At 37.7% G+C, this 27653-nt stretch overlaps 1 protein-coding gene across 1 annotated transcript; it reads right to left on the reverse strand.

Moving 5' to 3' along the window:
- Positions 1–3756: 3756 nt before the first annotated feature.
- FBXO33 (F-box protein 33) lies at positions 3757–27653 on the reverse strand. The gene is made up of 4 exons (XM_037503242.1): positions 26705–27653; positions 8579–8689; positions 7358–8043; positions 3757–5786 (listed from the first exon to the last, which is right to left on the reverse strand). The coding sequence occupies exons 1-4, from the start codon at positions 27313–27315 to the stop codon at positions 5515–5517; spliced, it is 1680 nt and encodes a 559-aa protein (XP_037359139.1). The 5' UTR covers positions 27316–27653; the 3' UTR covers positions 3757–5514.

The raw sequence follows: 27653 nt of genomic DNA on the forward strand, positions 1-27653 counted from the left end.
TGTTTTTTAAAAAATTATCTGATGTCTTTTCTGTTGGATATTTGTTATTAAAATTTTTTGTCTTTGAAGCCTTGTTCTGCTGAAAAACATATTAGTTGTTCTCTAGGTCTGTGAAGAGAGTTGGCCTTTTGTATTGATTTGTTGGGAGTGTACCTATATGTCATAGATTGCCTCTTGCCTTTTTTTAAAAAAAAAAAAAACTGTTGGTGAGTCTGTTGTTGACACATCTATGAAGTTTTCACTTTTTTTTATTCAGCTCTTTGTTTTCCATTGGGTACTTTTTAATATTTTCTTTATTTTGGTTGAAACTTTGTCCATGTATTTATCACCTAACTTCAGTATCTTCATTTCTATTATTTTGATCTTTTCTATTGGTAAATTATTAATTTGGCGGAAAATAGGGTCAAATTAGGCAACTAATGATGTTAACAAAACTATAACTTAACCAACTAGTCTTAAAAATTTCCTCCATAGCTAAGCTAGTGCCTATAGAGGACCAAAATTATATATATTCCAGTCACTTGAAAAATCCCCAACAATATGTCATCCTTGGTAAGTAAACTGATTAATTTCTTGAAAGAATTATAATTACAATGTAGTGGTTATACTAATATTTATTTTGTTGCCTTTTGCCAATAATTAGGCCAACCGTATACCAATTGTGTAATTTTTCTTATTGTAAATTAGAAGAAAATTATACAGATTATGTAGTACATTTACATTTTTGGTGTTTTTCCACATACAAACATATGACTGGCAGTTAATACAATTCAAGAAATACCTCAAGAATGTTGGTGAATGGTGAGATGGAATGTTAAAATTTAATATTGATACTTTTGAAGAACTAGGTTGTAAAGAAATATTATCTGCCCAGTAACAGGTTTTAGTGTTTAGGACTGAAAGTATAGAAGTAATATAACCTGGTTTCAATGTTGATTACCTGCCTAATTGTTTTATGACCTTGGAGAAGGTTATAACCCTTTTTGTGCCTGTTTCCTCATTTGAAATGGGAATAAATAGTGCAGAGGTGCCATGAGAGATTTTAGAAAATTCTTCAAAAGTGCTTATAAAATGCTCACCACAGTATTCACATAAATTGTATTTCTTAGGTAATTTATCCTGTTTTCTCAAAGTTTTTGCTGATGAGTATTTCTTGATTAAAGTGTATTTTTTTAAGCACAAACTTATTTTAACCATCTTATGTGAAAATATTCCTAAAACATTTAATGTTCTATTAACTTATTACACATTCTGAAGATAAATTTTCCTATTGATTCAGGGTTATTACAAGTATTTATTCATTGCCATGTATTTCAAGTTTATATAGGGGTAGCTAAGTGTTTTTCAAGTTCTTCCGTAAAAGAACTATGCCTGTCGCAGTCTTTCTACTTCATAGACCGAAAAACCACACAGTTAATTCTGAAAATAGTAAGTGTACTAAAAGGAAGTGGAATGGCTCTTCTGAATATGGTGCCTTTAGTCATAGCGTAAGATATAATCTGGTCCAAGTCTTTTATACTTACTTGTGGATCCTTGGCTACAACTCCAAATAGCTGAGGTAGTCCTATTTACTTTTGCTTTTGTTTTCCTTGCTTTTACTTTCATATCCCTTGGAGTTGAGAAACCAAACACATCCCCAAAGACAATGTCTTGGAGTGGTTTGCCTGTGTTTTTAGTTTTCAGATCCTACATCCAAGTCTTTGATCCATTTTGAAATAATTTTTTGTGTGTGGCATGAAACAGTGGTCTAGTTTCACTTTTTTGTAAGTGGCTATCCAGTTTTCCCTACACCATTTGTTGAATAGACTTTCCTTTCTCCACTGTGTGTTCCTGGCTCCTTTGTCATGAATTAGAAGTGGGTTTACTTCTGGACTCTCAATTCTGTTTCATTGATCTGTGTGTCTATTTTCATTCCAATACCACATTGTTTTGTTAATGTTTTGTTGTATAATTTGAAGTCTGGGTGTGTAATGTTTCCATTTTTGCTAGAATTGTAAGCTATATTTTGAAAATATTTAATACATTTTTTCAAAGATGATCTTGCATATAAGTTGTTAATGTATATAAATTGCTGACTTAATTTTTATTTTATATATTTTTACATCATTTTTCATTTTTGTACAGTGTATGCATTTTCATCTTGGTTATCATCTCTGTAAAATTCTCCACCCCTCCCCCCTTGTTTTGATCCTACTCCCTTTCCCTCCCTGTAGTGTGTCTCTGGTTTATAGTTGCCTGTTGATTTTGATTTTTACTTTATCATCATTAGTCTTTCTCCTGGTCCCTTAATTTAAGTTTTCTAAATTTCCTGGTCCCTTATTTAGGTTTTCTAAATTCCTGCTATGAGGGAGACCGTCCGGTATTTTTCTTTTTCTTTCTGGCTTAATTCGCTGAGCATGATCCCTTCAGCTCCATCCATGTTGCTGGAAATTACATGAGTTTATCTCTTTTGATTGCTGAGTAATAGTCCATGGTGTGTTATGTACCACCTCTTCTTTATCCAGTCATCTATTTTTGGGCATTTGGGTTGTTTCCACAGCTTAGCTATTGTAAATAGTGCTGCTATAAACATAGGGGTGCAGGTATCCTTTTGAATTAATGTTTTTGTGACCTTTGGGTAAAATACCTAGGAGTGGGATTGCTGGATCATATGGAAGCTCCTTTTTTAGCAGATTGTGGAAACTCTAGACAGCGCTCCATAGTGGTTGGACCAGTTTGCACTCCCATCAGCAGCGCAGGAGAGTTCCTTTTTCTCCACATCCTAGCCAACATTTGTTGCTAGTTTTTTTTTAATATGTGCCATTCTCACTGGTGTGGGATGGTATTCTCATTGTAGTTTTGATTTCCCTGATTACAAGTGATGTTGCACATTTTTTTCATATACCTGTTGGCCATTTAAATGGCTAATTACTTTCAATGAAAAATCAGTTTTAGATAATAAAATTTCAGATGGGAAATTGAAACTCAAGGAAGAGTTTGTGCCCATGTGGCATTATAGCCAGATCTTAGAGTAGAAAACAGATGCTGAGTCTCCTGGTTTCAGGGTTTACAATACCTTTGACATGTTTGCTCTTCATATATGTAAATGGACTTTTCCATACATTTTGGGTACTATTTTGGTATTTTAAATACATAAAAAGTTTGATTTATTTTAGGGAGTTAGGTGTGTTCAAGAAATGAGGGCTCAGTAGGTATGATGATAGTTCTTCGTAAACACCGGCTTATTCCACGATCAGGCAGTGCCTGGAAGAGTCAGTATCTGGAATGATTAATGCAGGAAAGGTGGAAGAAAGAAATGAAGCCATTTTCTTTCTCATAAATGATTGCTGTTTGTCTCAATGACCAAGAAAGGAAATTACAAAGGCAAACTAAAGCAATATAGAGGTTTATGAACTATTTAATACTGACATATCAAAGTATTATGGAGTTCTAGTATAGGGATTTTTAAAAGATATTAAGTTGCTATAGTCTGTAAGTTTTACCATATCAATAAAATATTCTAAATGCATACACTGGATTTTGTGCTAACCAGTTTATTATTTTTGAACTTGTATTTTGTGAAAGTGAATTAAAAAATATTAAAATGCTCCAAACTGTTCAGCCTAAGACTTCTTATGATATATATTCTTAAATTTAAGCTCTGTTGCACCTATAGTAGGTGCTAACATGATTATACACAATATAAGGATTATTGCAGTTTATTTTACACTGAAAGTTTTCATGCTTCACATAAATAAAATATATTACAATGATCACTTTTTAATGCTTTATTCATTGATTAAAAGAATATACATTTAACATAAACCATACAACATCAGTCATCAGGTCAAACATTCAGCTGGTTTCCTTACAGTTTCTGTCAGGAGTTATTTTATCTGATCACATTTATAAGATAAAATCTCACCACATCTGGCATTTACACACACTGTGCCAGTGGATTCACACTACTGATGTACATATAAAATCCGCATGGTATGTGCTCACTGGAGACAAAACAGTGCACACCTGTCAAAAGGTCATTTTAATATAAGATGGTAAAACCATTTGTAAAACACATATAAACTTTTTCCATAAATAGAATCATATCTGGACATCTGTTGCATAAATTGTGTTTCCAAAGCTTACAATAGAGCAGCCAGGTCTCAGCACTGCTGGGCACCCATGTTGGCTACTTACTTTATTATTGCAGACTGTCCTTTAACATTAAATGCACAACATTCGTACCACTTAAAACTGGGGTCAGGTGGAAGTCTCACAGAGACCACGTCTGTACCGCGGTTGCCCTGAAACAGTTAAATCGGCTTTTAAAGCCTCTCAGATATAACAAGGTTTTAAAACATACTTCATGGAATGTTCTTCATGTATCATAGCAGCTCATACCTGTGATAGAACAAGCTTTCTGTTTTTCCTTTCTTTCCTTTACATTCACTATTCACAGTGAAACAGGTGCATGTTTTTTTTTCTTTTTTTTGTTTTGTTTTTTTTCAGAGTTCTGAGGTTGCTGACTGAGCCACAGCACAGCTGTGTACCACAGGTCGAAAATCGACCTTAAATATTACAATCTAGCAGTATCTGGCTGGCCAGAGTGAGCCGGCCCCTGCCAGCATGTGGGCACTTCTTCAGTTAAGTCTATTCTTTGGCAGCTGACACGCGTGCTGACAGAGAAAAATCCAGTGACTTGTTGCTAGGGATTTCACGACTAATGTTTGTTTGCAAGCATATGTGTTTACAATTCTGTAATTTGATTTTCTTTTAGGAGGTTTTACCCTGGAGTAGTTTATTCCTCCACTATCTGAAATCTGGGCTAAAAAGCTAACTTGAATGTATAATATAATTGATGAATAAAATTATGTCAGATATAGTTTTAAAACATTCAACAAATTGTTTATGTTTATGTAAATGCATTTAAAAAAGGATTAAGCAATGTTCTAACCTAGTACTATACAAAATTCAGAATGGTAATTGGTGATATCAACTATTATATATGTAATGAAAGTTAAAGTCTTGGCTTTTTCTATTAAAGATAACTCATTTGGGATCATATCCTCCCTTCTATTTCAAATCAAAATTAATGAAATGTTATCAAAATGTATGAATGCAGAGCACTGCATACAAATACGCCAGGCTATGGATATATAGCTATATACGTATAAAAATATTTTGGCTCCTGAGCTCTGACACACAAGGAATAAAAACATCAAAAAGGCAGAGTAACTCAGTGAAAAATAAAGTTAGCCAGCAACCTCAGACAACTTTCGGTTGTATATCCTTAAGGTTTGGTAACAAGTCCATTAACCGTGAAAGCCCTGTACAATGTCACTTTGAACTTCTAAACCAATACCCGACTACGTTCTTTGATCAAGAAGTAGAATATACATATATAATTCTATAAAGCTAATACTGATTAAACACAGCACAAAGGGATTAATTCACACTACTGAAAAAAAAAAAAAAAACATAATAGGACCCTACTTGCATATGTAACCACAGGAATTGTACATTAAAAAAAAAAAGCTAAATGTCTTCGCTGAAGCTTTGCATCTCTCTGTAAAAATGACGATTTGGTTCAGTGAAGACACTGAGTGATTCGATGTCCATGACCGCATGCCAAGGTTGACCCAGGCCCAGGGATACCTGCTCAATAAGGTTATGCACTGGATCCACATCCTGGTCAGCCAGTTCACCTTGGTCAAAATCAATGCTTTCTTCAGTGACTTCAAGCACTTTTAGATCAGAGCCACGAAGACGAGCAATGGCAATGAGGTTGTGTGCCCATACAGTATAACCTTAAAAAGAAGCCAAAGACAAGCAATGTCATTTCCTTGCAGTTTATTTTGTCTATTTGGTAAATTAGTCTTTTAAGCAAATTTGTTTCTCACCACTTTGGACATTTTTCTTTAAAAATATATTGACATTGGAAAAGGAAGTATTATTGCTTAAACGTGGCGGAGGAGGGGCTGGGGGAATGGCTGGAAGTTTGACATTGTCTTTAAGAACATTGTGGGTGGTGAACTGATAGATGCTGTAATCCTATACTGATGTTGCATTGGCTAAAATTGAGATGTTTAAAGCTTAAAGTATAATTTTATAGCTTTGGATAGTGATGTTTCAAAGAAATTCTTATTTCATGTGTATGCATTCAATTATAAAACACAGTAAACTGTTATTTTTCATTAGTGAAAAATCATTTGTGATGCTTTGTAGTATAGTTATGAAGTGACACCTTAAGCTTTAAAGATATATGCTACTTGTCAATATAAAGCATAAAAGTTATGGAAATGGTACTTCTGGGAAGGAATAAAGAGAAATGGGTGGAGGGGCTTTCAACATCTTATTTCTTTTTGGTTTTTATTGAAGTAACATTGGTTTCTAACATAGGTTTCAGGTGTATCGATAATGTGATATCTGTATATGCTACATTATCATCCCCAAAGTCTAGTTTCCAATCACTACCACACAAGTGACCCTCTTTACCTGAAGTACATGCACCTACCATTCTCCTCTACCCTGTTTCCTCTGGTGACCACCATTTTGTTCTCATAATCTAGTAAGACTTGAACATTTTATTTCTTGAATGATGAAAAAAAGCCTTAAAAAAGACTGGCTTAACTTAATCATCTGACATCTCTTTATCATATTAAAAAATCTTTATTTTTCAGTATTGACCTATTTTTACTAGTACTTCTTTTGATTGGCCAAATTACACAGCAGAACTTGAAAAGCAAGATATATACTTTTTCATACACACATGCAGGTTAAAAAATATAAAAAATAAAGAAATGGAGCAAATAAAGAGAGGTGATTTCATACAGATGTTCTACTTTGTATCCTATAAAGGCCTTCTAAGTGCCAGAAAGGAAGACATTCTCTTGTGAGAACAGCAGCTCTTGATCAAAATGAGAATAGTTCACATTAAGATTAAGGACAATGAGCATATAACAACTAATGAAACCATTACTTAAAAAAATGTCATATAAGTGAGTATGTTGGTACCTGGAATCTAGAACATGAGGCAATGTGCATAACAGACATCAAACTTTCTCGTCTATGTTATGTTTTATAGCAATCTTCAGGAAATAGATCTATTGCAGGTAGATGTGTTTTCTTAAATTAATTTCAGATGCCATTTTTGTAAAATAGCACCAATCACAGCGTATAAGAAAAAAGTAACATGGAAGACAGTGGAAAGAAACATGGCTTTCTATGACAAGCGGTGTATCTTACTAGCTTTACTGCCTATCAACTTGTAAGATTTCTTGACACTACAAATATCAGTGCTCTCTTTGTACTGGCATAAAATGTTTAAGGTATGATACCAATGTCAATATCAATTTATAATAAACAGAAGTCACCTTACCATGAATTGCCAGAAGAGACAGCTTTGTGCACCTCCAGGCTAATAAAACCAAAGGATCTTCATTTCTGTTATCACTAAGATCTGGAAAACCAGATGTATCAATCACATCATTCATCAGTATAAAATGAGTGAGAAACTTATCATACTGCCTGGATATAAGATCAACAATAGCTCCTGAAACACAAGTGATGTAGCTATCAAAATGAATCTTCTCTAGTGGTATACTGGGTTTCAGAATCTTCAACATATCTTCACTCTTGATATCAAAAGCCATTATATAAACCCGAAGACTGGTGCTCTTTCGTGACAAGGCTTTCCAATGCTCATCATTTGGCATGTTGTCCAGAGACTTGTGCATCACAGAAACATTGTGGACCAGGAGAGATAGTCGCTGCAAAGGCACATGGTTGTTATCAGTTAAGACTCTTGCCATCTCAGCTGTAAAGTCACAGAAATCCAGGGCAAGTGAGCGCAGATTCACAAATCGCTCCAGTTCAACTGCAGTGATAAGGGTGCTGTTACCAGGAATATTGTTGTCCAGTAAACTCAGGTGCTCCATGGTGTTGGCAACAGAATTGGAGAGAGATGACAGTGATGTTGGGGTTACTATTTCCAGCATAAACCCACAGGACAGCCATTTCATTTGCCTACTATTACTGAGTATTTCTTTAAATAGCTGTTGAATTCTGTAAGGAAAACATGCCACAATGATTCTGTTAATATTTAGGTCTATTATTCTAAGTCACTTTGAAATAGGTAGGGAAATGGCATGCAAAGTTAAAACCCATCTCATTAGTTAATTTCTATCCAATCCACAGTATTATTATAAATACTATTAAAATGCACATTAAAATATAAGATATATTAAACACATAGATTGAACATACAGATGTATTAAACATTTAGATATAAGTTCTTCATGCAAGTGGCATTTTACACCAGAATAGCCAAAAAGATGATAATTTATGTTATAGCAAAGCCAACCAGGAAGATAACAATTTGAAACAGAATAATTACCCAGGAAATTCCTTTGATTTGCCTTAAAGATTTATGACATAGAATGGCATATAATGATCACCATATTTTATGGTTAAGGCATTTCTGGGACATAAGATTTTTACTGCAAAAAAATTACTACTTTTCTGATTGTACCTTACAATATCTTAGAACATCTAGAATTATCATTAATATAAATCTCTTTCCATTAATTAGATAACTTACTGTTTAATTTTTTTGCCATCAGGGTCCACCTTGCTGAGGTATGTATTTGACAAACTTCCTTGCTGTTGCAGAACGCTAATGTCTCCAAAAAGGCTAAACTTCTGGAGGTTTCTATAAGGAAAGTAATTTAAAATGTTACGAATAACATATAAAAATATAATTACTAAAAAAAAAAGAAGGAATATTATAGAAGAGTTTCTGCCTTATAAGTTACTTAGAATCCAACTAAGTACCTTCATGTTGCTTTGTACATAACAATGAAAAGCATAAGGTTTAAAGAGTAACTGCTGGGATATAACAATTGGTTCAGAAACTCATTGTTTTAATCATCACAGAAGTTTCTTAATATCCTTGAGATTCAATTCTTTATCAGTAGTTTTCCTACCTTAAAGGATTTAGGGATGAATAAATAACAAATTATATGAAAGAACTGAATAAGCTTTAAGTTTTATACATATGTTTATTATAATATAAAAATTTCCCAAACCAGTTAATGTGTTAAATTCTCAAGGGTAGGGCACTGCTCTGAAGATTACTTCTCAGTAACAAAGTATCCTTCACCTAAAATCTAGAGAACTTACCCCAGTTTTTTTAATATCAAGTTTATGATTGAGTAGAAAAAATTATAAATACTAGTTTTAGCTACAAGACACATACTTTTCTAACATTCTAAATACAGTAGCATAAAACTAACTGGCCTAAAGTACTGTAATAAGAATGAGTGATTCCATATTCACAAGAGTAATAAGATTTAGTAAGTAACAATTTTGATAGTATGTCACATTTTCTCAAATGAGTAACCTTAATTTCACTAAAATTCCTAATGATTCTAAAATTTAGCTTGAAGAATAATTACTGATTCAATTCTTTCAACCAAGTATTTTCTGAGGACCTACTAAGTGCCAAGCACTGAGCACTTTATTGAATACACAGCAGCGATTAAGTGTGAAGGACAAACATATAGTTCTGCCTATTGGTGGGAGTATCCTGACACTGTAAATCAGAGGTTTCCTAAATAAACTGCTTACATCTGAACCTTAAAGATACATGGCAATCAATAAGGAGGGTGAGGAGAGGTTATTAGAGGGAAAAGGGAAAGGATGTGCAGAATTCCTGAAGTTGAAGGGAGCAAAGTGAGTTTTAGACACTAAAGGATATCTAGAGTATAGAAAGTGAACATAAAGCAAAAGGAGGTTGTAAAGGTAAATTGCGTTGTATGGTTAAAAAACCCAAAAACCTGTTGATTTTTTGCCTTCAAAACAATGAGAATTGTGTAGTGCTCTGGATATAATGGGAACATATCTATATTCCAAAATGAGATGCCCCTAAATGTCTTTAAGCAGAGAATAACAAGGTTAAAATTGTCTGGAAAATATTGCTGTAGCATTAGAATAGCCTGGAAAGAGGCGGAGTCAAGGTGAGGATACTAGTTAACAGAGTATTTAAGTAATAGAAATGAGAAATAGGGTAGTTCAAACTGGGTGTTGGTGGTAGTGTTGGAGAAAATGGATAGCTTCAAAGTTTACATTGACTAAGGAGCTAAAATGAACTGTGGAAGGGTCCTGGATTAGCTATAGGAGGTGAGAGACAGCAGTCAAGGAAACTCCTGATTTTTATGAATTGTGTAACACCATAGATATTTAGAGCTTTTTGATGAGACAGAAGTTCTTAAGTTATGAATCAGAAACTAAGCAGGGCTTTTGCATTGTATTTGGGAGTGGTGGTGGAGGTAAGATGGTAGAATAGATTATGAGCTCTATTTTACACATGTTGTGGGGTGCCTTTAAAAGTTAAGATGTCAAATAGACTATTCTAGATCTGGAAGTTGAGCATGTATCTGGATGATAACTGAAGTCATAGATGTGAACAATGGCACTTAGGAAGAGTATAAATTAGAAGAAAAGCAGGAAAAAAGTTGTGAGGTACTCAATTAAACTTCAGAAGGTTGAGGCTGCAAAGGATCGCTCCATATTTGCTGGAGAAAAGCCAGGAGTGTGGAAATCACAGAGACCCAAACATAAATGTTTTACAATTACAGTAATTAATATTGTGTCCAAGTCATGAGGTCTGACAAGGACTAAACAACGTCTATTAACTTCTCTCGTGTGTATGCATTGCTTTTCTGATTTTATTTTGTTGTCTGTGTTCCCTTGCATCTCAATGAGCTTCTTTAGGGTGATTATTTTTAATTTTTTTGTCAGGCAATTCATAGCTCCTATTTCTCTGGGATTTGTTATTAGAATTTTATTAGTTTCCATTGGTAGCTCCATATTTGCCTGGTTTTTCATGATCTGTTTAGCATGGTGTTAGAGTTTGTGCACATGAAGGAGCAAACAGCTCTTTCTGTTTTCAGCATGTAAACATTCCCCCTGTTGGGTCTCTGGGATGATATTGCCTTCCAGGATCTGAGCTGGATTTGAGAAGGTCATGTGGCTGCTGTTGGGTGTGCACTAGGGTCCACAAATTGTGTATCTGTTACCATACCTGGGAGCAGGCACAGATCCTGTCTGATCCTTGGTGGACAGGACAACCTTGAGGACATTGATAAGTAGGGCTGATGTAGGAACAAAGATCTACGGTTGGGTCAGCAGACAGATGCTTGTTGCTAGATACAATTGTAGGTGTGGGCTCCCACTGGGTCTCTGGGTGGGCTTCTGTTGTCACTGGGTTGGTCTCTAGGAGGGGTGGAGTGCCCAGGATAGCAGCAAGGGGCTGGAATGAGTCCCAGGGTTGCTTCAAGGTCCACAGTTGGGACCAGGGACTTCCAGTCAGGAGGTGGAAGCACCTCCTGCTGGGTTTCTAGAAGCACGGGAAAACCCTCAGATGGAGGCTGAGTGGGGATGGAGTCAGGTCACAGGACTGCTTGAGGATTTGCGGTTAGACCATTGTGGGTAGGTCTGACTTGAGGTAAAACTGGCTTGTCCTCCAATGAGAGTAAGGATAAATGGGAATATTCCTGGACCATTGCTGGTCCATCTGCAGTTTGATCGAGGTCAGCGGACTACCTCCAGGGGCCTAGATATGTGGTGGGTTTCTGAATAGGCAGGACTTATCTATGACCATGTTCAACAGGGAATGGAGCTGGATTAGTCACTTCAAGATCCACAGTCAGACTGCGGTTAGCAGGCCTGCCACTGGACAGACAAGTCTCTCAGCACATCTATGGGCAGGTAGGATTCCTCCTGAATTGTGTCTGAGACAGGCTGGAGCTGAGTTAATAGAGTTGTTTCAGAATCTGCAGTTGGACTGAGTTCAGCACCCTGCTTTCTGAGGTAGAGATCAGCGTGTCTCCTGGAGTCCCTAGGTGGGAGGGACTTTCTCCTGGAGAGAGGGGCTGGAGTTGGGTCAATGCTTGCTTCTGGGTCCATAGCCAGGACCAAGGTCCACTGGCATGACTTCTTTTGATGGGTGGTGTTAGTGGCAGGAACAAGGCCATTGTAGACTGTAGTGAAGTACACAGGGGAACTGGGTTATCTCCAGGTCTGTAGCAGAGACCATGGTCAGTGAGTCTGCCATCCAGGTATGAGCCTGTCTTCTCAAAATAGCCCTCCTCAGTTTTGGACTCCACCAGGTTTTCATAATCTTTAACCTAGATTGCAAAGTTCCTACAGCGTTAACTTTTGTTTGTGGATAGCGCCAAATTATTATTAAGTTGGGAAATGAATGTGTGTGTGTATGAGGATCCTCCTGTTCTGCCAAGTTGCTGGTGTTATCTTCAGTGAGTATTTTGTAAAAGGTACACTTTAATAGTTAAGTCAACATCTTGAAGAGCTGAGATGCTGAAAATGTTAAACATTACATTTGCAGATTTGTCCATTACTGAAGGAAATCTTAGTTGGTTCCAAATTTTGACAATTATGAATAAAACTGCTATAAACATTATCACTGTGCAGGATTTTGTGTGGGCAAAAAATTTTTCCAATTCCTTTGGGAAAGGGAGCATGACTTGGATTATATAGTAAGAGTAGGTTTAGTTTTGTAAGGAATCACCCAGCTGTCTTTCAAAGTAACTATACCATTCTGAATTTTCACCAGCAATAAATGAGAGTTCCTGTTGCTCCACGTCCTTAACCAGCATTTTGTGTTGTCAGTATTCTTTATTTTGGCCAGTGTAATAGATGAGTCATTCTTTTAATTTGCATTTTCCTGATGACATGATGTGGAACAACTTTCCAAATTTTTTTTTATGAATTCATTTATTTTTTCTTATATTGTTTATTTATGTGCTCAAGTGTAGTCCCCATAAATCTCCCACCACTGCATCACCTGTGAACTCTAATCATATCTTGTGCTCATCCCTCCCCTATTTTGATTCAACCCTCTCTCCCTCCCCTGCTGTATGCCTCAGGCTTTTGGTTTACCTGCAAGTTTTGCCTCTCTCTCTTTTCTTTGGCCCTTTATTCAGATTCCCTATATTCTTCTTAAAAGTAAACCATGTGATATTTTTTTCTTTCTGACTTATTTTACTAAGCATAATCCATTCCAGCTCCATCCATGTTGCTGTGAATGGCATGAGTTTAACTTTCTTGATTGATGAATAGTATTCCATTGTGAATATATATCACATCTTCTTGACCCAGTCATCTGTTCCGGGGCATTTAGGTTGTTTCCATATCTTAGCTATTGTAAATACTACTGCAATAAACATAGGCATGCACAAATTTCCAAATTCTTATTTGTCATTTATATATCTTCTTTAATGAGGTGTATCTTAAGATCTTTGGCCCACTTTTTAATAGAGTTGGTTTGTTTTTTTATTGCTGAATTTTAAGAGTCCCCCTCCCCCCTTTTTGGGAAAGAGTAAGGGATATTGGGAATGCCTGTCTTTCTCAGGCTTGTTCCACCTTCTTTCCCCCTTTATATTACGGTTATTAGGGTACACATTGTAACTGTTCTGGCAGGGGTTATAGGTTCAAATGTCTACAAATATATACTTTCACACCCCTTCCATCACCAGCACCCCAACAATCCTAAACTAAGTTTCACTGGGCTCATTCCCTCCCCACTTCCACCCCAACTGCCTTACTTTTGCAGTCAGATGTAAAGTCTGTGGTCTAGAATCCCCTTAGGAAAAGTCTATGCACAAGTGCGATCTGGCTGCTCCTTCCCCTACCTGGGGTTAGACAGGCTTCCTTACTTGCAGCTTCTTTGTGAGCATAGTCCTGAGGTTTTACACAGGCAGGAGGGGGAGTGGTGGGTGGTATGGTCACAGTCTCTGGGAAGTCAATGTTCTAGAAAAACCCCATTGGAAAAATCTATGCTCCCAATATGATCCAAGTGGCTCTGAAAAGCCACCAAGCAGACCAAGTTCACTGTGGCCTGCTGTAGCTTCCCATTAAGTGCAGACTGGAGGTTACGTGGGTGGTATAAATGTCTTCCTGGTTCCTTGCCTCATCCACAGACACTCCTGAGAGTCCAGAGGCCACATCAGCAACAACTGTGTGCTTCTCTCCACTACCACACCTAGTCTCTGGTCACCTGGTGTCCCTTGTTGAACTGTAGAACAGACTATGCTCTCTTCTTTCTAGGCTAGTGGGAGAGCCTGGAGGGCTGTTGGGGGAAGGGCTCATAGTCCTTCCAGTGAACTGTCACCATTCCTGACTTACTGTTTCTCAATCTTTCCTCCCTTTCTGATGGTTTCTGGCTCTCCTTCTTGCTGAGACAATGATCTTCACTTCACCAGCTCTGTTCTAGATGTGGCTGCACCCCCTGGGCACTTATCCTTGGTATTATGGGGCGGGGGGGAGTGATGACACGAAGAGTGTGTCTGTCCTCCATCTTCTCCTCTCCCAGATATGTCTTGAATATAATGGTTTTATTGAAAGTGGCTAGAAAAATTGTTAAGTGACATATTTAGAGTATTAGATGATGGACATTGTGTAAAAAAGTTTTTAGATACTTATTTTTATGTTGAAAATGAAAATTTTAAAGGAACTGGAAAAAGAATAAAACCAAAACCCAATAGAAGGAAATATATAAATCAGAGCAAAAATAAATGAAATAGAAATAACAGACACTGAAATGAAACCAAAAGTTGGTTCTTTGAAAAGACAAAGTAGACAAACCTATAGCTAGACTCATTAAGATAAAAAAAAGAAAACTCTAGTAAAAGAATCAGAAATGAAAGAGAAGTCACGACAGATGTTATAGAAATAAAGATCATTAAGAAACTACTATGAACATCTTTATGTAAACATTGGAAAATCTAGAAGAAAATGACAAATTCTTAGAATCACACAACCTTTCAAGACTGAATCAGAAAGAAAAAAATGTGAACAATGACAAGGAGGCTGAAACTGTAACCAGAAGTCTCCCTAAAAGTAAAAGGCCTGGATCAGAGGTTCATTACTATTGACTTCTACCAAGTCATTACTTTGACTTCTACTTCAAAGACAAACCAATACCTATCCTTCTCAAATGCTTCTAAAAAGTTGAAGAGTGAATGCTTCCAAATATATTTTTTGAGGCCAATACTGCCTGATAGCAAAAGCAGATACAGGTATCACACACCAAGTGCCAACCCCGCCCACATTATAGACCAACATCCCTGATGAATGTAGACACGAAAATCAACTAAATCTTAGTAAGTTGAATCGATCACACACCATGACCAAGTGGGATTTATTCCAGGAATGCCGAGATGGTTTAATATACACAGATCAATATCATTCACCATAGCAACAAAGGGAAAGAACTATATGATCATCTCAATAGAGCCATCAAAAAAATTTGGTAAAATCCAACATCCATTTCTGATTAAAAACTCTCAGTAATATAGGGATAGAAAGAACATACTTCAACATAAGAATGGAGGTGTGCTCCCAGTCTTCCACAGTATAAAACAGAAGTAATCAAAATCAGTATGGTATTAATATTGAAACAGATAAACTTATCAATGGAATAGAATTGAGAGCCCAGAAATAAACACATTTTTGTGGGCAGTTAATTTATGACAAAGGAGTCTTAGATTATACAATGGAGAAAGGAAAGTATATTCATCAAATGGTGTTTCAGGAAAACTGGATAGCCACAAGCAAAAGAATGGAAGTAGACCACTATCTCACATCATGCACAAAAATTAATTCAAAATGGATCAATGACTTGGATCTAAGACCAGAAATAATAAAATAAATATAAGAAAATGGGCAAAACATACTATGATGCAGGGATGTCTTTGGGGACTTGACTACAATGCCAAGTGACACAAAGCAAAAATAAACCAATAGGTTGACATAAAATTAAAATGCTCTGGTACAGTAAAACAAAGACACTCAACCAAACAGAAGAAAAGTTTTGCACATCATATTCTAACAAGAGACCAAAATCTACAAAGAACTCATACAGCTCAACAAAAATGTAACAAATAATCCAATGAAAAAATGGATGGAAGAGCTAAACAGACATTTCTTCAAAGACAAACAGATGGCCAATGTGAAAAAGTGCTCATCATCTCTTATTACCAGGAAAATGAAATCAAAACAACAATGAGATATCACCTTCACCCTGCCCTGTGGGAATGGCCCATAGAATAAGACCAGAAACAAGTGTTGGCGAGGGTGTAGAGAAAAAAGGAACCCTTGTACACTATTCAAGGAGATGATGACTACTTCAGCCTCTATGGAAAACATCATGTAGGTTTCTCAAAATAATAAAAACTATATCCACTATACGATCCAGAAATCCCTCCCAAAGGCTACAAAAAACACTAATTTGAAGGGATATACAAACTTCTATGTGTACTGCAGCACTATTTACAAAACTATGGAACCAACTTAAGTGCTCAAAGACAGATGAAGAAATAAAGATGTGGTACACATTCACAATGGAATACTACTCTGCTATTAAAAAAAAGATGAAATACTGTCATTTGTGAAAACAAGGATGGAACTGGAAGGGATTATGCTAAATAAAGTCAGCCAGAAGGAGAAAGATAAATCAAAGATGATTTCACTCATGTGGAATATTAAAAGACAAAACAAAGAACAGACAGAAACAAAACAAACCAAATCCCTGAAATCTGACAGCAGAACTAAGGCTACCGGAAGGGAAGGTGGGGTAGGGACCGAGGCGCTAGGCTACTCAATTGACCATGGTGCTCTAGTTGGTGGGTGCAGTGTCAGAACATACATTTGTACAGGTGGGAACCTATACCCCTGAAAAATGGTGTTGTCAATCAATGTTACTTCAATAAATATAATAAAAAAACCCAAATGAAATTTCATTTACTGATACAGAAAACAACAATTCATTTTGAAATTCAGACGAACAGAAGAAAAAAATGCTGACAACTCAAGGGCAGCTTTCAAATTTATGTTTGAATTAGATTATGGATCACATGGCAAAGGCAAGGAAACTGCATGTCATCTCCAGGTGATTGTTTCAGATGGTAAGAAAGGACTGAAAAGAACACGTAGGCAACAGCCGTAGAACAGACCTGCTGAGCCATGACAATAAATAGCTGCCTCATTTTGAGGCCAGGATACTATATATGGGAATTATGCCCATAATCTTTTTACTTAAAGATGAAATCTGTGACCTGACCTGAGTTTGATTTACCTTTTTTTTTTTAAACTGTTGAACCAGCAAGTAGACCAAAAGAAGCAAATAGGGCTTCTTTCCTGTACAATGTGTACAACAGGTACTTGTTAAAAAACATACTAAGGAAACATTACAGGATAAATAGAAGTTTTCTTTCATCTTAATTTTTCAAATTTAGCTCTGTTCCTATGGCAATAGTAATAGGTATAGCCTACTTATTAGGCCCTTTGCAAATCCTGAGCTATGTTATGAGAGTATAAAATCATAAAGTGTCTGATAATTAAACTCTTCAAACATGCATAAGGCAACACTTCTGCCTACCTCGTACGAATATTGCTGTTTCTTTTTTTTTTAAAGACTTATTTATTTATGTATGCAAGAGCTGGGGTACAGGCCAGAGATGCGGGGGATGAGAGGATTCACCAGAGACAGAGTGGGAAATAGAACAGGCAGACTGACTGAAATACACTGCTGAAGGGAGCAGCAGGCGAGACAGGAGAGATCTGCTGCACCATGTGGGTTGCTCCTTGGCTGGCCGGGGATTGAACTTGTGCTGCAGAGTCTGTGGATTGCTTCATAGAGTGGTGCTTAACTCCTTGCGCCACCAGGGAGGCCCACAAATATTGCTGTTTCTTTAGAAGAACCAGGTTAGGATTTTAAGGACTATGAAGAACTTATCTACTCAATCATCTGCAACTGTACTGACAACACAACTAGGTCTTCCAGCCCCATGAGCTTGGTGGTGACTCTAAAAGGATTTGGATTTTAATAGAAGATGGGTCTGAGAAGAAGAGCATACATGATGAATATCTGAGTAGAAAAAGATTTATCTGGGTCTAGTGTTTTAGGTGATAAGTAATTTGGACATGGGGAGAGCAAAGGAAAGGAAGACTCCTGTATAGAGTATCACCTGCTTCTTCCTTTCTACTCTAGGTCCTACCTTATTAAGCCAACAGTTCATATGAGGGCCAGGCTTGGGAAAATTCTGAGGAATATTGGATTTACATGAAGCAGGAGAGTGAGAGAGGGGAAAAAAGGAAAAGAAAAAATTCAAGTGACTATACAGTAAGGGAAACTCGCAAGTTTCTGGGGCAATCAAAAGATGAACTAAAATTTATTTAAAGTCAGAGTGAACAGAATACTGCTTGTAAATACCAGGTGGTAAAGGAATTAATATAAAGTCATGTTTCAGAAAACAAGCTATGCTTAAAACCCAATTATTTTTTTAAAGAATGCAAATCATTAACAAAAATGGAAGACAAAAAGTGTCAGTGAAAAATATTTTTTCATCACCCAAAGCAGTGATAGTGAAGGCAAAGATAAACACCGGGACTACATCAAATTAAAGAGCTTCTGTACAGCAAAAGAGAGAGTATCCAAAACAAAGAGACACCCCACGGACTGGGAGAAAATTTTTGCACATAAACTAATGATAAAGGACTGATCACAAAAATCTACAAAGAGCTGATAAGACTCAACAAAAACAAAGTAAATAATCCAGTCAAAAAATAGGCAGAAGAGCTAAAAAGAAACTTCTTCAAAGAGGAAATGCAAATGGCCAATAGGCATCTGAAAAAATGTTCAACATCACTTGTAATTAGAGAAATTGCAAATTAAAACTACAATGAGATACCATCCCACACCAGTGAGAATGGCACATATTAAAAAAAAAAAAACTAACAACAACAAATGCTGGCAAAGATGTGGAGAAAAAGGAACTCTCCTGCGCTGCTGATGGGAGTGCAAACTGGTCCAACCACTATGGAGAGCTGTGTGGAGATCCCTCAACCTGCTAAAGATGGAGCTTCCATATGATCCAGCAATCCCACTCCTAGGTATTTACCCAAAGGTCACAAAAACATTAATTCAAAAGGACACCTGTACCCCTATGTTTATAGCAGCACTATTGACAATCGCCAAGCTTTGGAAACAACCCAAATGCCCAAAAATAGATGACTGGATCAAGAAGATGTGGTATATATACACCATGGACTATTACTCAGCAATCAAAAAAGATAAACTCATGCAATTTGCAGCAACATGGATGGAGCTGAAGGGATCATGCTCAGTGAAATAAGCCAGAAAGAAAAAGAAAAATACCGGATGGTCTCCCTCATAGCAGGAATTTAGAAAACCTAAATAAGGGACCAGGAAAAAGACTATAATAAAGTAAAAATCAAAATTAACAAGCAACTATAAATCAGAGACACACTACTATGGGGAAGGGGGAGGAGGGAGTAGGATCAAAACAAGGGGGGTGGGAATTGTATGGGGACTATAATCAAGATGAAAATTCATACATTGTGCAAAAATGAAAAACGATATAAAAATATATATAAAATAAAATTTAAAAAAGAAAAAATATTTTTGACATGTTTAATTAAAAATGCATTGTAATATTAACTGAAAAATTATGTCTAATTTTTTATTCTTACATTTACTTCTCAAAGTACCCCAGGAAAAATAAATACAGAATCATACTACTGATTACTTCCATTATTTCTACTCTGGTCCATAATATCACTGTCTCTTGCTTGTATACTGCAATAGTCTAATCCAGATTGTTGCTTCTACCCTTATCCTACTGCAAATTATTCCCAAAACCAGCTAGTTAGAATGTTCCTTTTGAAATATCAGATGATGTCACTCATTTGCTCAAATCCTTTTATAGTTCCTCATCTTACTCAGAGTAAAAATCATAGTCTTTAGGGCCTCCCTGGTGGTGCAAGGGGATAAGCACCGCACTATGAAGCAATCCGCAGACTCTGCAGCACGAGTTCGATCCCTGGCCGTCCAGGGAGCAACCCACATGGTGCAGCAGACTTCTCCTGACTTGCCCACAGCTCCCCTCAGCAGTGTGTACTTCAGTCAATCTGCCTGTTCTGTTCCCCACTCTGTCTCTGGTGAATCCTCTCATTCCCCGCATCTCTGGCCTGTACCCAAGCTCTTGTGTGCATAAATAAACAAATTTTAGGAAAAAATAAAATGCACTCTGTTTTAAAAAAATAAAAAATAAAGTCAAAGTCTTTACAAGAAACTAATGAGGGCCTATTGATTCCCATGTCATCTTTACCCTTACCTGGCCCACCTCTTATACATTTCCTGGCTGTCCTTGCAGTTTTAAACAGCTACTCCTCCCCTTACTGCTACTTCCCTGCCAAGGAATCACTTCCCAGAGAGAAACATGGCTTACTTTCTCACTCATTTCCAACCACTTCAGCAGCTGAGAGCTTCAACTTCCCTATTTTTTTTTTAATTAAAGATTTATTTATTTTATACAAGAACCAGGTCAGAAGTGCAGGAGGGTGAGAGAATTCACCAGAGCCAGAATGGGGAACAGAACAGGCAGATGGACTGAAGACACTGCTGAGGGGAGCAGTGGGCGAGGCAGAGGTCTGCTGCGCCATGTGGGGTTCTCCCTGGCTGGCGGGGAATCGAACAAGCACTGCAGAGGCTGCGGACAGCTTTGTAGTGCGGTGCTCATCCACTGCGCCACTAGGGAGACCCCAACTTCCCTATTTTAAATGGCAACACTCATTTACTCATTCCTACCATATCATCTCCTTTCACTGCTTCATTTTGCTTCATAACATATACCACCAACTGTGATACTATATTTTCCTTATTTACTTTTGTCTTTTCCCACTAGAACAAGCACTAATGGCAGGACTTTTTTTTTTTTTTTTTAATAACTGCAAGATACCAAATTGCTAGAACAGGAACTGGCATTCAGTAAGTTATCTGCGGAATAACAAACACTGGGTCTATTTAGGTATACCTCACACATGACAAATTTATGGTGCAGATCAGTTTCAAATTCAGGGTGTAGAATGTACACTAGGAATCTCTCTAAAATAACATTTTCCCACAAAAGTGAGAATTCTTTTCTCAAAACCTATGATTTGTACTTATTTTTCAACTAGATAGCTTTAATATTTCAGTTGCATGCAAGTATATTAAAAAAATTCCACTAAAAAAGATATCCTGTTTTCAGATTAAGAATTTTTCTATGAACTAAATAACCATCAATTTTTTTGATAGCCTTTATTAAAAAACTACACATATATTGTAGGTTAAAGTGGGTTAGTTTGGACAAATCTTCAAAAACAGTATTAACCACCTATGGGCCCAAGAAATGCTCTTCAATGTCTAAATGCAGGATAAAAATCTTTCATCTTTTTTCTGAATTTCTGTTGGACTATTAATTATAACAGACCATATCTTGGTCACATGACCTTGTTTTCTTTTCTGTGGAACAGTACTGGGGAACTTTTTATGTTGCAATAAATTTAGTAAGTTTCCTTTCATTTTGGAGATCCAAACTTATTTCTTTGTTATAATAACCACCATCAGTAAAGAAAACACAAACTGCAACCACCTTAAAGTTAATATAGCTAAGTCTAACTAATATGGAAAAAGGGACTACATAAGAACTTGGTATTTCAAAGATGCTCTAAAAGGTTAAAATTTTCCCCAAAGTTGTAAATGACCTCATTAAATATAATTCTTTGCTTTTCTAAATAAAGTCTAAAAAAATCTATATCACTATATGAAATTCTTTCAGGTCCATTCTATTCCTAGCCCATGTTCAGTCTATCAAGTGTGTTTATATCCACATATCACTTTTGATAAGGTATTTTCTCTTCTCTCAAATACTAATAAATGACCACAGCCAAATCAAACAAAGCACACACTTCAGAGAAATGTCTGAACTTTCTGCCATGATGGAAAAGCTCTATTCTATGCTGTCCAATATGGTAGCCACTATCCACAAACGGCTATTGAGCACGTGAAAAGTGACAAGCGTGACTATCATAATCTTTAATTTTACTTAATTAAAATTTTGATAGCTATATGTGACTAGGAGGTACCATATTGAACAGTACAGCTTCCTTCAGAGACCAGAAGTTATTCAGAAGCCTATAGTATTCCTTACTAGTTTATTAGCATCCATGAACTAAAAGCGATTTTTTTTAGAATTTGCTTCAAAAACTACTTAATTACCATCTAAGAATTACCATCATCCTCAAATTCCAGAGACTACACTAAAAAGGCATATTTAAATAAGATCAACATTTAAAACTGATATTTAACTTGCTATTAAAAGGTGATTTTAATACTACTAGGGGCAGAGAACTGATGAAAAATATTTGAGTCTTCCCTTTTATCTATATCTACATGGCAAATCCTCTTGGCTCTAATTCCCAAATATATTCCACATCTATCCACTGTTCTTCATCACCACTATCTCTGTCATACTGCAAGCTACTCTCACCTTTTCCTCATTTGCATGGTTCTGCCATAAGTTCTTTCCTATTGTTTCAACAGAACAAAATTTTGTCTTTGTTACATAGTCATCTTTTATTTTTACAACCAAAATACTCTTTCATTTGCTTATTTATTTCTGTCTGTCTTTCTTCTCTAGGATGTTGACTCTATGGGAACAGGGAGCTTGTCTTCATGGCTTGGCTCATAGTAGGATCTCAATATTTAGAGGGAAAAACCCCTAGTTTTTTGTAACTATCACCATAGGTTCTATATCAACTGATCAATTTAGGTAAATTTTTTCAAGGCTGCCTCAGAGCTAATACATTAAAATGTAATTATTTCACTCAAAAGTTGCTCTGAAATTCATTATCACAGAAGAAAATACTATTTTATATTTACCATTAATAACCTTGTGTTGAGTTTTATATTCTATGCTCTACCCATTAGTTCTCAATCATTGTAAGAAAGTACCTTCAGACTAGAGAAAGCTCTAATTCCTCTCAGCAGCTCTCCCAGGTGGTTAGTTTCTTAAGCAGGTAAACTTCTCCTCCCTTCTCAATGACCTTGAGGTAATCCCTATGGAACCACTTTAAGTAGTTTTAAAGTAAGGTGTTTGTTGCGTATGTATCATGTCTCCTTGTCTTCTCTATAGGCGAGCACTCCTTGTCAGAGTCCCAATATATTTTACTATATACTGTAAATGAGCTTCTTTAAGCAAATAATAAAAGCTCTCAAAAGTGAAATTGACATAATAATGTGTATTTATTACACTATGGTGAAAAAATATTTCACAAAAAATAAGGCGGAGGGTTGATGGGGATAACACCAAGGCATTTCTTACATTTTAGATAGTAATATAAAATATCCGAAGAATTTTTAACCTATTTCAAAATGTACTTTTTAAATGGCCTTATCAGTTACCAGGTCTTGGCAGACTGATGATACAAAAGTAAGACTCTCCTCCATTGAGCATGCCAAATCAACAAGCCCAAATTAAGAATTATTAATAGACCCTTGTAGAAGGAATATAATTAGGTATACTCATGAAATGCTTTTCTAACAAAAGCAGTTAGAGTTGTAAATCAGAATTTTAACATGAACATCACCTCATTCAAAATCTCTCCGACTTGTAGCAGTATTCATCTTTTAAAAAAAGCACTGATCCCAATTTAGTACCTCATCCAAAAATAAGCTTACACAAAATATTCAGAAAAGAATAAAGCAGATAATGACAATGTACCTATGCCTACTCTTTAAGAATAAGTATTTTTTGTGACCGAATATATTGTCATAAGTCTTATTGTCCATGAACTTTAATTTTTTCCTAGGAGTCTGCAATACAGTATTTCAACCGACAATACAATTTGTTGCAGAACAACTTAGCAATTTGGCCTCCTAAACTTACAATACAGTTGTATGGTCATTGTATTTTGGTTGTACTGGTCATCAAGAAGGCTGGTATTCTAGGTCTCTGTAGAGAAAGGAGCTTCATAATCTGGAAGACTGTGTTTTATTGACTTGATCTTCCTCAGTTGTTTCTAACATCTAAGATACCAGTAAGGTGGCCGGCCGATAGTCACTCAGAGAATACATGTGTAAAGGAAACTCACTAATCAAGTAAAACAAAATGCCAATTATCCTCTTAGAACAGCAAACAGCACACACGAAAAGTTCCAACAATTCAAGGTTATAACTTTAGTGCTTTTCCTGAGGGACATGATAATAACTGGAATACAATGAAATGACAGTCAGAATTTTATGAATGATATAAAGGAATTCAACATAAAACATGGAAACATTAAGTTTATGACCTGGTAGGTTTTATATTTCCATTTTCTGTGATTTCTGGCAGAAATCATACAGAAGCACTGTAAATTTAACTTGTAAATGCAAAGAACAATGTCAAATATTCATTCTCATTAGTTATTAAAATTTATGGTTTTAGAAAACATTTAATGAAGTTGTTTGCTGTCTTCATAAACCTCAGTCCACAATTTATGTAATTACAGAAGGAATAAGAGGCTTTATCAGTTGCTGAATAAGCAATTCTGCTTAAAACATTTTCAAATTTGCTAAAATCAAAAATATTACTAGTTTCATTTATGTTTTTAACATGCATACCAATACTGCCAATATTACCACAATATCTGAAGATGTTTTCCAAAAAAAAGGGTAACTTGCTTCCAAACATATATTTAAAAAATCCCTTTCAGATATCAGCAAATCATATATGTAATGACATTACACTTTAATTTCAGATATACACAGTGAAAATGCCATCAAATAGCACTACAAATGGCACCATCCCTACAGAAGATGACAAGAAAACATTAAAAGCAGAATGACAGTATGTTGTATTTGTAAGAAGTGAAAACAGACTCAAAAGGATATAGAGTGGGGCCTCCCTGGTGGCGCAAGGGGTTAAGATGCTACCTGTGAAGCTATCCACAGTCACTGCAGTGCAAGTTCGATCCCCAGCCAGGGAGCTACCCACATGGTGCAGCAGAACTCTCGAGACTCGCCTGCTGCTCCCCTTAGCAGTGTATTTCTGTCGATCTGCCTGTTCTGCTCCCCACTCTGTCTCTGGTGAATCCTCTCACTGCCCCACTCCAATCTCTGGCCTGTACCCTAGTTCTTGTATGCATAAATAAATCTTAAAAAAAAAAAAAAGGATATGGAGTTACCTTATAGACAGTAGATTGGGATGCTAATAAAAGTGGTAGTTATATATATTTTTTTTGTCAATTATACCTCAATAAAGCTGGGAAAAAATAAAAATGATGAGAACAGGAGAGAAGGAAATATCAAAGGGAAGATGTGATTCACCACTACTTTGCTTTTACAAAGTTATCTAACCAAAGTTACACAACACTTAAAAGGAATTAGGCACTGAGTATGTTTTCACTTGGACCAAAGGCACACATTTTTGGGTGGTTGTTAAATAGTGCTATCTGATCTTAGAACAGAAAAATCTAATTGGTATTCTTTGAATTCACTATTGACACGTATTACGTGCCCAATGACAATCTTTTTAACTTCTGGTCAATTGGTCCTCTAGTCATATATTCAATTATGAGTCTTCAATCTGATCAAGCCGCATGTATATTCTTTCCATCCACATAAAATCAAAGTAAGGAAATGGAACAGCCTGGTGTGAAAAGGTGGGGAAATACACAGACCACAGAACTATATGCTTATCTCCTGCCCTTTTGATTCAAACACAGAATTAAGAATGTGTATACCACCTAGCATTAAACTTGGGCCAGCTATCAATCCTATTCAACACAATGCAAGATGTTCAACATGATGGAGAACAAGATAGTGTACAGCAATATGCACCTCACTTGATCTTGTTAAGTGTCAGTTCTCTAAAATGGGACAATAAGAGCAGCCCAGCCTCAGTTTAACTGCAAGGTAAGTTAGAGTATCTAGATACAAAAAATCTAAGTAAAAAGGATTTTGAAAAGAATGATAGACATAAAGGAATACACTGATTAGGATACTGTGTCAGGACACGGGAAGTTAGTCCCAGAATTACAGGAAAGTTCTGATGCAAAACTAGGACTGTTACATTACATGCTTACCTTCTGCACACACTGGGCAGTTCCCCCAACACACACACAAACACCAAGCTGTACCGGGCTGCTTTTTGGTGAATCATGGGTATAAGCTGAATGTGAAGCTGCGTGGGGAGAGATTCCCAAGCCTGCCGATCAGGCTCTTCCTCAACCCCTTTAACAACACTCCGACTCCTCACGCCTGGCGCAATTAATTAAAACTATTCCAGGTAAGAAAATGGCTGTCAAAGATTCCTTTTAGAAAGAGACACCAGTAACATACCTCTGCTTCCCCACTACTGTATTTTTGAATGCACAGGTTCAGAGTCAGAAAAAAAGAGGTTATGTTTTATTTATTCTGAGATTCACTCATGGGCCTCACCCTCCAAACTTCAGCATTCCCATTCCTAACATGAAGAGGGACGGAGCCTGTCAGTCCATCCTACCATCACCGAGAGGATGAATGAGAGTCCCTGGAAGGCGCGGGGAAGGGGTGGGGAGGAGTGTTTGATAACACCAAGTCCATCACTGTGTATAAAGCATTATGATGTGTCCCGTTATGCCCTCTCGCTTCAAGGAAATTGCCTGATTAGACCTGACGCGCCGCCCCCACCTTCCCGTCACCCAAGAAAGCAACACAGAAGAGGGTCGGGAATATTCGCACAGAATCTATTTCCGAGCAGGAGGAAGAAGGCGGCCCAGCGACCCAGGAAGGGTGGGGGTTGGGGGAAGGAGGTCGGAAGGTGGGTCCACACAAACCTACCTGTTGTTCCGGATGCTGACCAGCACGCACAGCACCAGCTCCAAGTAGGTGCGCAGCACTTCCAGCCAACGCGTGGAGAGCTGGAGGGCCTCGACTTCTTCTCCGCCAGTCCCGGTGTCCGCGCCGCTTCCGTCCCCCGGGCCTCCGCCGCCGCCGCTCAGGTAATTCTCGGCAGCGAACTCAACGCGCAGCTCTCGCACGAACCAGCCGCACTTGCGCATAAGGAATTCGAGCCGGGGCTGCTCCACGGGCGAGACGCGGAGGCAGATGCGGAGCTGGGGCCACAGGGCCGGGTAGAAGAGGCACTCACGCCAGTGCGAGCAGGAGGCCGAGGCCCGCAGCCGGTCGGGCGCCGGCAGGAAGGAGAAGATGTGCACGATCAGCTCGCTGGGCAGCGACGCGGCGCCCGCCGCCTGCCCGCACAGAGCCATCCGGCCCCGCCGCCGGCCGCCGGCCCTCGGCCGCCCCCGCAGTCCCCGGAGCAGCCCCCGCAGCCGTCGCAGCTGCTGCAAGCGCAGCCGCTGCCGCCGCCACCGCGCCACCCGGGCGGCCCCGGCTCGGGTTCGAGCTCCCGGCGGTCGGGGCTGCGGCACTGACAAGAACAACAACATCAATGACAAGGAAGAAGGGGGCGGAACCGTCGTGGGTCTCGGCGGAACCAAGTGCCGCACACGTTGCTGAGAGGGGGAAAGGCCTGTGCGAGGGCAGCCTCCTGAGAGCCAGCCTCTGGCCTCCCCCGCGATACTCACGCCCGTCCGAGGCCTCCCCAAATTCGGTCACTTCCCCAACCCTCGCTGGTATGGTTGAGGAGCCCGGAAGCGGGAGCGCTTCTCACAAGGAAACGGCAGGACTCCCCGCGCCCGGGGAGGAAGGCAAAGCAGTGGTAGGAGCTGAGTTTGACGTCGCGGGCGGTGGGAGGAGCCCAGCGCCGGGGAACGCGACTTCCGGA

The sequence above is a fragment of the Talpa occidentalis genome, unplaced genomic scaffold (genome assembly GCF_014898055.3).
Source record: "Talpa occidentalis isolate TD23 unplaced genomic scaffold, MPIMG_talOcc4v2.1 talOcc4.11, whole genome shotgun sequence".
NCBI classification, from domain to species: Eukaryota; Metazoa; Chordata; class Mammalia; order Eulipotyphla; family Talpidae; genus Talpa; species Talpa occidentalis.